The 12,417-nt window shown below is 40.5% G+C and overlaps 1 protein-coding gene across 1 annotated transcript; it reads right to left on the bottom strand.

Annotated features, from left to right (window-relative positions):
• Nucleotides 1–432: 432 nt before the first annotated feature.
• On the bottom strand, nt 433–10,909 carry preb (prolactin regulatory element binding). The gene is made up of 10 exons (XM_084357402.1): nt 10,744–10,909; nt 9,752–9,941; nt 9,048–9,246; nt 6,677–6,930; nt 5,519–5,599; nt 4,159–4,286; nt 3,859–4,032; nt 1,926–1,998; nt 1,667–1,826; nt 433–1,564 (listed from the first exon to the last, which is right to left on the bottom strand). Exons 2-10 carry the CDS (start codon nt 9,884–9,886, stop codon nt 1,470–1,472), a joined length of 1,299 nt encoding a protein of 432 aa, XP_084213528.1. The 5' UTR covers nt 9,887–9,941; nt 10,744–10,909; the 3' UTR covers nt 433–1,469.
• Nucleotides 10,910–12,417: the final 1,508 nt, after the last annotated feature.

The raw sequence follows: 12,417 nt of genomic DNA, 5'->3' as shown, positions 1-12,417 counted from the left end.
CGCAGGCAGTAATATTGTAACATAATAAATTACTTTAGGTAACTAGTAATATGTAATGTATTGCATTTTGTAAGTAAGTTGCCCAACACTGGCTGGGAGACACAGCAAACCTTCTTGCAGCCGCACATATGGATGTGCCATCCTGGAGGAGCTGGACTACCTGTGAGCCTGATTGGGCTGCAGGTACCGCCTCATGGACACTAGCAGAACACAAAACTAGAGAAGAATCAGTCAGGAAGGATCAGGAGAGAGCAATCGTCTGTGGCCAACACATGCAAAACCATTCCCTTTTTGGAGGTTGTCTTGCTTTTGCACCTGTTGTCACTTTCATTTGCACCAAAGCAGCTGAAACTGATTCACAATCACTTCCTAAATGGACAGATTGATATCCCTGAAGTTTAACTGACTTGGTGTTATACTTTGACCATTAAGTGTTCCTTAATTTTTTAATTTCTTTTGAGCAATGTATACACACATATACATACATATAAATATATATACTGTATTTACAGACCAGACACGCTGATTATGAAGCAAAAAGCAAAAGTGTTTTTTAGCTGTCTTATTTATTTATTTATTTATTTATTTATTTATCTTCTGTCATTCTGCCATGGTACAATACTATGGGCATGGTCATTTACAAAATTCATTCACATTTCTTCTAAATCTGTTGGGGAACATATTTGCAGTCAGAATGTTTAAATAAAATTGAAGGTGACAATGTCTTCCATACAAGAAGGAATATCAAGCTTTCGCTCCAATAAAAATAATCAATATGCTTTCACATACTTTCTGCTGCTTGTACACTTAGAGGAACTTGTCAAACATGTCTTATTTAAAAAGAATCCAATGTGCTGAGACTAATAGATGTTTTAACATGCTTAGCATTTTATCTTCACTGGCAGCCCTGAACCAGAGGACAGTCAACTGTCTGGTCTCTGCTGCCCACAAGTGGATAAAGTGGAAAACACATCGAAAACCCTAAAAGCAGTTATTCAAAGACAATGGCTAATTCAAGGTGTCTATGTGTAAACAAGGAACCAAAATTAGACACATTATGTGCCATTTTTATATTGTTCCTTAAATATGTCAATAAAAAGATCCCACCCTTTAAACATTCATGAACCTGAGCCCTTCAACATGGATCCAAGAAAGATTAAGAATAATTGATAGAGATCAAAGCAGATAAAAACCCACAGTCTGTCCTGGTTTGATTCTGGGTTTACAGGTCTGAGAGGAACAACCCTGAGTAAGAGCCAGGGGGACGATGTCAGGGTGTCATAAAAGCTGTTCAGGGACACGATGCAGCTGGAAGAGCCTTCACGGGTTCAGCTGGGAGCTGTGCCGCAGCAGAAGGTTGAGGTTTGGATGGTACACTAACGACTGCTGATGTTGACGGTGGCAAAGTAAGTCATGCAAAGATGTGTCCAAGCTCCATCAACCCTGAACCGTGACAAGACTTGCATGATTTAAATAAATCCTGGAAAGAGGTACTGAAGGAGGAGGACGATTCCCACCACCATGAGGCCACAGAAGAACAGCACGAGCCAGATAGGAAAGGATCCTGGAGTAAATGCAAAACAAAGGAACATAAGATCAGGTTAGACAGTCTGAGGTCATGATACAGGGCCTTAGAATGCTCACTGGACGATGATCCAGGACTTACTTCGGTTGGGGACAGCATGTACTTGACAGCGGCTGTCCACAGCTACACTCAACATGGCTGTTTCATTATTCCCTTTGATATTTTTGCCCTTTAGCACATCAGGCAGGAAGGCCAGGTCTGTCACAACAATGCCATGGGACTCCTGTACATAATACAGCTTCTACACACAAAGAGTAAGACCAAGTCGTCATTACACAACAGGACATTTGGGTGATTTATACATTTGTTGTTTGGTAATGTGTGTCCGTGCTGTCTTTACCTGTAGGGAGAAAGTGATGTAGATAGCCACGGATCCTGTCACAGTCCCAAGGCCAAGAAATGTCCCAGAGTCACTGTGAAAGACAGGGTTCCGATTGTCATCTCTACGCTGCAGGAATTTAATTGGCTTTATCCTAAAAAGTCTGATAATCAGATGGATTGATATCCCTGAAGTTTAACTGACTCTGTGTCATACTGTGATGATTAAGTGTTCCTTTAATTTTTTGAGCAGTGTAGTTTCATCCAGTGGTTCCCAACCTAGGGGTCGGGGCCCTCCAAAGGTTCACGAGATAAATCTGAGGGGCGCTGAGATTGTTAATGGGGTACAAAATAAGGAAAAAAGTTCAGCTCCACAAATCTGTATTATTTTTCCAGAACGAAAGTCTAATCTTGGCTTTTTTCTGAAGTACTTCAGAGTTTTACCTCTAAGAGCCTCAGATATCTATTTAAATAAAACCATATGAGGAGTTAAGGGGAAATGTCTGGTAATAACTCATGGTCACGCAATGATTCCATTCAGGCACACTTGACCTATTTGGATAAATATACATATTGAAAACAAGCTAGAAAATGTAATTCCTTGGAAAATGGCATTTAAGACTTTTTAGTACTTTTTAAGGGCCTCGATTTTTGCTAAATTGACTCATCAACTTTTGATAATTTTCAAGACCCTGCATACGCCCTGAACTCATAGCTCCACCATCACTGACCAGGATGGCAGATTCATCATCTTAAAAACTTCATCAACAAATCCGATTTCACTATAGCACATATTTATGAACCCAACACAGACAACCCTCACTGTTTTCACACACTAAGTACATTCAGAGACTGAGAAGTTATTATTAAAGGCGACTTCAACACAGTTGTCAACCCATCAACAGACCAAGCAGGAACAGGAATCAGAAAATGACAATCATCCAAGACAATAAAAAAGTATATCGAGGTTAGACTTGGCAACAGCTTAACAATCCAACACCACACATTCTCCCGTATAGACTTCATCCTAATTAGAAACTCATAAAAACCATAATCATTTTTTCTGACATTTTTGGCGAACCGTCTCATCTTTATTTTTAACAGTTAAAACCCATCACACATGAACACTGCTAACATTACAGTAATACTAATTCCAGATAAAGACCTCCTATCCAGCTACTGCCCTCTATCTCATAAAAATCATCAGCAAAGCATTATCCACTAGAACCCTGTCCATAATTAGTATTGATCAAACAGGTTTTATCAAAGGGAGACACACATACAATAACACATGCAGGCTATCCAATATAATTCATCAGACAACCCAGAACAAGGAGGAAGCAATAGCTACACTAGATGCAGAGAAAGCTTTAGATCGAGTCAACTGGACACTGCTACTTACCACACAAATACATTTGGATTTGGAGAGTCATTTATCAACTGGATCAAAACACTGTACAACTCACCAAAAGATACCGAGGTATTAATGTTTCCACCAAGCTGTCGGAGCTTGTGCACCTCAATTTTAACCAATTTATCAAAACTATGGAAGATGACACAAACAAAAGGATGAAGTAACCAGGATGACAAAACTAACCAAAATAAATGATCATTTTTCAATGACTCCTGCATGTCCACCACCCATGAGGTTTAATTCTCTCGATTCCATAATGACACATTTTTTACGTAAGTATCAGAAACATTTTAAACTGTCCATAGAACTCCTTTTATGTTGCAAAATTGTAAATTGTAAGTTTTGAGTGTGTGGCATCCTATTTGACAAAAAAAGGGTCAAGTGAACCAGCTGTTAACACAATAGGCAAGGCTAACTCTGAGAACAAGTAACCTGACTGAGACAGGGCCATCAGATGGTCCTGACCAAACCCTACCTTCCTTCTAAGGGAAGTCTCTCAGCATCAATGGTTAACATGTTATAATATGACCCTATTAGTTACCTGACAGCTAGACTGGAGATGACCTCAGTTCCACAAGGAGCCGTCAGCATGGGCAAGAAGCTCTTGCCGTCCCACTTGGTGAGGTAGCAAGGAGGAGGTTTTCTGTCTCGTTTATGGGGAATCTGGACTGTGTAAAGCCTCAGTACGTCTTTCTGGTCTTCCACCTTTCCAAACCTGAAATACATGTAAACACAACCATGTTAAGTCACTGTCATATCATCTACATGGTTAGGTGAACAGCTGGGATACACTTTCATAGAAGAAGATATTTCGTGTTTTGGGATTTCTTTTCTTTTTTACCTGCAAGCCATATATCGGTAAGTCTTCTCAGGTATTTGAGGCATGGTTTCAAGCCAATTAAGACCCATAGCCAACTGGCTGCCACTCCATACACTGCAGGCAAAGTCCCGGCCAACAGTCGCCAGGTGCTGCATGAGAGCGCAACATATTGCTCATTACTGATAAATCAATAATAATGTTATTATCTAACTATAAAGCGAGGAATCTCTGTCTGTCTGTCTTTCAAGAACCAAGGGTTCAACTCAAGTCGTCAACAGTCGGCGTTATAAGTGAGTCCGAGAAAAGTAATTTCACACATGTGCTCTGAAAACAGAAGAGCAGAGAAAACAGAGCTTATAGTTGGCCTAGATTGCAGTCAGCATGCCCTTACATTGGAGAAGCAGCAGGAGTACCAGTGCAAGGAACTTTAAAAAGAAGGCAGGGTCATTACGTCACTGAATCTCACTTCAGTGCCAGACTGTCGTGACAGCTGTATTGAAGTCTATGGAAGATGGAGAAACTCTAAAACTCATCATATCTACAATGTACAGTATGACTTCTGATGAAGAAATGCCTCAAAAAAATTAAAGAACACACTTCAGAGAGGAGGTTAACAGCAGATTTTTCCTCAAATTTGTGTAGGGAAGGCTTCTGATTTACAGTAAGTGCAGTGTCATCAGCGTAAATTGGTCAGACCTGCCTCGTTTGATCACAATATGTCATTTGGAGAAAAAAATAAACAGTAGTACTCGAGCAAAAACAGCAATTCTCCAGTTCAGACAAAAAGTTTCTATGACATTGAGTGATTAAATTAATTTATGTGTCACAATCTTTTGAATTTGAGATGCGGTAGTTTTCTGATCAGACATCTGACACTGAGGGCCTATTGTTATTATAATATAACACAGTAGTGATGTAGAAACTACAAGATGACGATTAGAGGATTAAATAAAATAATGAAAAATTAATGAGAATAGCTTTTAATATTTATTTGGATAAATTAATTTTCATATGAATTACATAATTCAAACTTAATCTTCAGATTCTAAAGATTTTAGTTGATTAACCTACTGACTAATTTAGACATAATTTCAAAGTTTAGAATGATTTATAAATTAGTCTACAGATTAATCAAATAATTGATAACAGAATCATTACATTAATTTATAGAAAAATAATCATTATGTGCAGCCCTAGACTACTTTATACCCACATCCATGTTGGCGCCCCTGCACAATCAGTACAGAGTGTGATGTACTTGGATGAGCTGTTGCAATGAGCAATACTAGAAGCCAAGCAATCAAACAGGCACGTTTGTTGTAAACTAGGCACTGCATTAGTTTACATTAAAAACCCACACCAAGAGGTGTGAAAGCTTTACCTTGTTCCCTGGACTCATATCCAAGTCTTCAATCTCCCCTTCATGTGCTTTGAAGTCATACTTCTTCTTCAGGGATGGAAACTATAGAAGAGTCAAGAACATACAATCAAAGTCAAGACATCTGTGCCAGAGGTTGCGTTAGACCTTCTTGTTGTCCATCATTTTGACGGACAGGATTGTAAAAATTCCATCATAATCTATTATTACCTGTCTTTTTTTCCAATGGTCAAGACAAAGTTTGATATAATTTAGTCAAAATAACATTTAATATACCGAACATGCAGATTATAATTTATAAGATAATTTAAAATGTCTCCAGAAACACACTTTGCTGAGCTATTTTTGTACTATGAGAGAGGGTTTTTAAACGAGTCGTCATGTTGGTCCGGTTTGAAATCCCGGAGCCCATAGCCCACAAGTGGAGTTCATCCAATCAGGTGCAGCCGGTGAGTGTTTGCGTGGTTGTTGGATTGTGTCAGACGTGCATAGCTGGGAAGCGTTGCATGCCCTCATGTCAAACGATGCCTGTGGAGACGTAAACTACCTGCTGTGCGCAGCCCTGTTTTGTTCCGTACTCCACGCGACTTCATATCCCACTGGGAGTGTATCAGAAGCAGAGGGTCATGCCTACCTGATGTTGTTGACTTTCTCAGACACAAGTGTGTTTATTGTTAATATTTCCAACTTTGTTGTGCTGTAGATCCCGAGTCTGCACGGGGTGTTTAGCTTTGAAATTTGCCTGGATGCACTATGTCGTTCCGTTGTCTGACTTCCTGTGTGGCTTCCTGTGTGGCTTGATCTGCTCTGTGTGGACTGACATGACTGTGGCCCACTTTTGTCAAAATTCTGGAACGCTGCTGAATAGTGCCCTAGCGCAGCTGGTGGAAACGCGGGCATTATCTAGAATGGCCGCTATCTGTTCCTGTGACCGTCTCGTGGCCACAACACAATGCAAACAGGCCTGGTGGACTCTGGGGGTAAGGAAGGCTGAACTATGATGAAACTGCAGGACACATAGCTATCAGGAGCATTTCTGCCAGCTACACTAAAGTTCAAAAATATTGTTCTCACACTCCAATAGAATCTAACTGAAGTAGTACATGCATGGCTGGTCTGAGGACACTCTCAAAGTGAAATGAACAACAACACATTGTTTACCTCCCAGACTCGGATGTGCCCGTCTGTGCCTCCTGTCAGCAGAAGGGTCAGGTCAGGACTGAACCTGACCACCTTCTGGAGTGGGTCCTGAGGGTTCAGGTCTGACTGCACTTCAGCCAAACCAGTCACAGCAATGTGAGCTGTCTCATCCTTCATATTGGGCATATCTCCAGACGCTGCAGCTCCATCCTGCCCACCTTTGTCTCCTTTCCCAGCTCGTCGCCTGGTATCTCCCTGCTGTGCGCTGTTCCCTACTGCACAGATGACACACAATTTTACTTGATTACAAATCATCTCAATGGGAAACATAAGTGTTTGTTTTAACTAAGACACAAATTAAGAAACACAGTATATGTAGAGAAGAGGTGTGGACATTTTTTCGATTATAAGATGCATCGCATGCCGATGTGGAAGATCCTGCATCGATACAGAGACAGAGCATAATTGAGGGTCTGCAGCTTATGTTGATTGTCCGGCCTCAGCTGGACATTGACGTTACATCGTGACGTTGCGCTCATGCTTTGAATTGTGGGTGGACATTAGGCTAATGTTACTTATGTAGGAGGGATGTCGGAGGGAGACAGAGAACATCTGAGAGTGATAATACAAACTCAGAGTATTTTTTTAAACAGTCATCTCGGGGAGAGAGAGAGGTGTGTGCAGCAGAGTCAATAGATGCCTTATCTTAAAGCCGCCATGTAAAAACAATATTATTGTAGATAACAACTTACATGTAAGACACTGCAGATGGATACATGTTTTGTCTTTGTAATGTTTATGTATTGAAAAGATGCAGCTTTTATTTTGTAGACTGCTATAGTCTAATTGTTGGAAGGACCTTCAGAATAAAAGAGGAATTTAAATGATGTAAAAGTAACCATGTGCAGTGATATATATCACTGAGGATGACACACGCTGAGACGCATCGAGAATCGTTGTGCATTTGAATGTAATCAAAATCATAAACCTCATGTAGAGTAATAAGACTGACATCTGCCTTTTCTTACAGTTCTTGCTTTAAATCATTATACATTTGTTGTAGAACAAATGATTGCACATTTTGTGGTTAAGGTCTTCGTCAGATTCCTACACAGTGGTTTAAAGAGTAACAGCAGCACTTTACAAGTGAAGTGTGTTTACAGGTCTTGGGGAGAATGGCTGCATATGTGAAAAAGTAGAAAAAAGCCTTTTGTGTCTCCAGACAAATCTGTGTGTAATCTGATAAATCACCTCCAGTGATGTCACTCAGTGGCTGCTTGCATTGTGGGTAATGTGTGCACAGGGTTTTGAAAAGGAGGAAGAACACGTGGAGATATCCATTTACCTTTTATGCACCTCAGTTTGATTTGTGTTTTGTCATGTTCGTTTGCTGCAGTTTCTCATCATTTTAAGCATTTTTTCCGTTTTATTGGTTTTCTGTCACATTGCTTCTTGTCTTATTATGTACCTATTCTGTTTATTTGCTCTGTAATTATGTTTGTTGTTTCTGTTTGTTATCACATTGTTGCACCTATCCTGTTTTGTTATTTGTGCTCTCGACATCATTGAAAGTGAGGGCTTGTCCTCAATGATTTTTTGAGATTTAAACAAAGGTTGAATGAATGATATCTCTGGTTCTGACCTTACAGTTTTAAACTGACCTTTATGAGCCCAACAGTGTAATAAGAGTGCAATGCTAGACCTGTGGACTGCTTTCCAAAACCTGCCCACCTACATTACCCACAATTCCATTTGTGTAGCCTTGGCTGTGCTTACTGGCAATTACCCTGACACTAGCACAGTGGGACACATACAGAGCCTGAATTTTGAGGAGAAAGGACGCAGATAACCTGTACACTGAACATTCTATCTATGGTATAGACTTCTGATGTATTAGTGTTATTAAGAGATTATTATGTTATTGAGAATCTCTCAACTTTTTAGAAAGGCGCTGGTGTTGTCACCATCACACTTTTTCCTTTCCCTGGCCTGGGTGAAAATATTCAACATAATTTTGTCTCCTATGGATCACGTCATGCACCCACAGCCTCCTCGCTCTGACGTCCCGATTTCAAATAAAAAAACGGATAGTACAGCAAAGGGGCAGTGTCGATCATACAGCGGTGGTTGTCAAGATATTGTTGTCATAGAGACAGGACGCACCCGCAGCGCTTTTTCCTCTCAGTGCACAAATGCTTCATCTCAGTGCTCCTGAGCGCACAGCCAGCACCTTCCTACCCAAAATTAACATTATGTGGACACAGGCCCTTATCACGGCTAAGTAAAGAAGAACACGTGTATTTGTAATCAACAAATGAATAGACACATATCAAACAAGTGCAATAAATGTAGCATATTTATGTTGTCCTGTAAGTAAGCAGGTGTATCTCACCATCTTTAGCAGCAGCTTTGCTTCCTTCTTTCTGTGTGCAGTGTTTAAAGCTCATCACACAGCAGGTCCCGTCCTGTCCTGCAGCAATCATGCCATTACCTACAGCCATGTTCATGGTGGCGCGTGTGTCCGTATCATGAGAGTGAAGGAGAGTGGCACTGTACTGGTGCTCTCCAACCAGCTGTAGATCCAGGAATTGCTGAAACACACAAGCAGGCATGAATCTGCTACTGCTGCTGATTTACACTCTCATCATGCCTATCATCCTGGGAAGTGGACTACAAAGCCAGATTAATGCATCAGTAAGGTATGTTGAGTCTAAAGCCAGGACTTTCAATGTCATGAAGGTAGAGTTGCTAGGAAAATAAAATGTTCCAACTCTGCAAACAGGCACACGACAACAGGCGGAGGAGAGAAACAGTGGAACAAAAGTTAAAGTGCTTTGATCTCTTGAATTTAGTTTGAAAATGTGAAATGTATTTTCTCATGACAATTATAATTATTTTTACTTTAATTGACATATAGTTATTTATTCTGATCAGGTATTTGTTTGCAATAAACAGAGCTTGTTTAAGCAGTTTATTACTGAACCCACCCGTCAACCACCACAACCAAATTCTCAACCTGTGGGAAACAGTGTAGACATAATACAACTGAATGCACACACACACAAATACAGTGTTGTCTTGATCCTGAGTACTTACCACAGCATTCTTTATGCCTGTTTTGGAAGCCCCTCCTCCGCCTGCTGTGATCACCAGCCCTGTTTTAGGGTCCACTTTAATGGAGTATAAGGGGAAGGGGGCTCTGTACAGGTCTGGCACCCTCCTCTTCCCCATTGTTAATGTGTAAGTCACTCACACTTCTTCTTAAAACCACTGCATCAAACCACACCTGTGGAAAATAGAGAGTTTCAGTTTCTCAGAGGCATTCGCTCCATCTGCTGGGGCTGCAGGCTGCTTCACAACATCTGGTGTAGAAACTGAACATCACACGTCAGTTGTCCACCAGTCCTAATAAATTGGCAACTGATATTTACAGCACAACCCCTTTCATATTATAATACCCTAAATGTAAATTAAATCCAGCGTATTGATAGTAAATCACTGTAAATGATTGTCATGAGACAACAGCATATAAGAAGTATAAAGTGGCAGAGCCCCTGAGCCTGTGACGTGTTATGGACTGCTGGGTCAGTGCAGTCAGCCTGCCCACTCTTCTTCTCCTGCTTTCTCTTCAGTGCTTTCACTGACTGTAATGTCGGTGTCAGTCATCGTAGACCTGTTATGTGGATCTGTGCTACCTGTCGACACGTTCTACTCAGCTCAGTTAGGGTTAGCGTAAGGTAACGTCAGCGTAGCATGTCTCTAGTGCAGCATTATGTGTACCTGGGCTAACACTGTAACGTTAGGGCCAACGCTTATAGTTAGCAGCTGACAAGATTAGCAGCAACCTGTCACCACCAGCATGAAGTAAAACGGCTGTGACAACTATGCATTAAAAAACATTTATGTTGTGAAAAGTAACTTAAGAAAACACCAATGTTATATTGCAACCACAAAGTGCAGGTAGAGTCCAGAGTCAACAACGATGTCAACAGTTTATCTGCAGCAGTCAGGGCTGCTACTGTTAGCACTGCTACTGTTAGCACTGCAGCCTACTAGCCTGCCAGTGATTTAACTACAAGTCCTCATACCTGTCCTGCTGGCCCGTTCTGTCTCCCGTTATTATTCTATCAGACAGCCAAGTTGTAATTTAGATGATTCCATTGTGGGCAATCAATGGCAGCGGCTTCTGATGAAGAGGAAGAGCTAGGAGCTAGCGGCTAAAGACAGCTCGACAGCCACTTCCCTACCTACACGTCAGCAGCGTACGCTGCGTCATGACGTCACCACAATAACGCAAGCTTTTGTTGTGTTTTTTTTTTTCCAAACAAAGTTTCTGTGTGGAGGAAAGGAGACAGATCACAGTATGACAGTATTTGAATTTATATTTTCTAGACGTTTAAAAAGAGATCTTGGAGAAATTATAAATAAAGTAGCCAATACTAGACTATAAGATGAGTTTTAGATTTGTTTGACTATTCAGAGAAGCTGACGTGGGATCATTGTCAGTCATTGTATTTCTTGACTCTTCTAAAGCGCTTGATATGTGTAATACCTATGTTATGGATAAGAAGAGGAAAGTAATTGTCATTTTTTTTCTAGAATATCTTGATTAATCTTGGACTTTTTAGAGTACTTATTAAGTCTAAAAACCTAAATGGGTGTTCCATGTTTTACTGGATATATGTGTTAGAATTCACAAAAGAAACTGTAGGGGAACAAACAGGACTACAAGAAGAAACTAAGTTTCATGAACATTTTTATGCTTTAATCTATAGGCTCTTTGTGTTGGAGTGCACTGAGACACACACTGACACAATGACCTTAAGGAGGAAGGTTGTCAAGAAAGACAAAGAACAGAACTGAGAAGACATGCCTTGTTCCACCCGCCACAGACTTTGCATCCTCATTGTCGTGCCATACACCTGTCAGGAGCCAGAAATACACCGCCTTCCTCATTAAGAGGGTCCTCTCTCCTTTCATCCAACCTAAACGCGTTTCGCGTTCAGCGTCATCAGGTTCACCTCAGGAACCTAATGACGCTGAATGTGAAACGCGTTGTTCACTTTAATAAATTACTATAGTGAAGTCTATGTCAGTGTGCGGAGGATTTGTTTGTTTATCTTATCACACACGTTCCTGCTGCCTACCAGCACCTGACGACCTGTGGCTGTGCAAGGAGATTTCATTGATTCCAGTATAAATGTATATCTTGTGTTTCAGGACATGTAATAAATTTTGATTCACAGGTCTGCTAATTTACAGGATACCACGCTGCCATCTAATGAGTTTTGGTTGTAACTTCTAAACATATATTATATATATATTATTATACGTATATTCTAAGCTACAGATGAGAAAATTCTTATCTTAAGGCTTCCATTGGTTCTCATGACATGTCACATGGCAGAGGAAGTGCGTATAATTTTATATAACCCCCCTTAAAGATAGAGGACAGTTCTCTCTCCACACAAAGAAATGAATTAGTAATCAGTGAAAGAGCACCAAGTATCCCCTTTCTTTGAAAACACACTGCTTAGACTATAAAACATGTGCTGACATCTGGCCAGATTGATCAACGCAGTGATGACATGTTTTTTCCTGGGAGGTTGAGTTACACTTTCTATAATATATAACTAGATTATTTCCATTTATAACTGTCAAACTCCCCCGACTCGTCATCACAAAGACGACTTATTCCTGACGTGCATCTGATAAATAAATAAATAAAGAGGCTCTGTGAGACTCTGTGCTGTGCTGAACGC

This window comes from Pagrus pagrus (assembly GCF_965226575.1).
Source record: "Pagrus pagrus genome assembly, chromosome: 7".
Classification (NCBI taxonomy): Eukaryota; Metazoa; Chordata; class Actinopteri; order Spariformes; family Sparidae; genus Pagrus; species Pagrus pagrus.
Note: the sequence above shows the minus strand (reverse complement) of the source record. Positions and strands in the feature narration are given on the sequence as shown.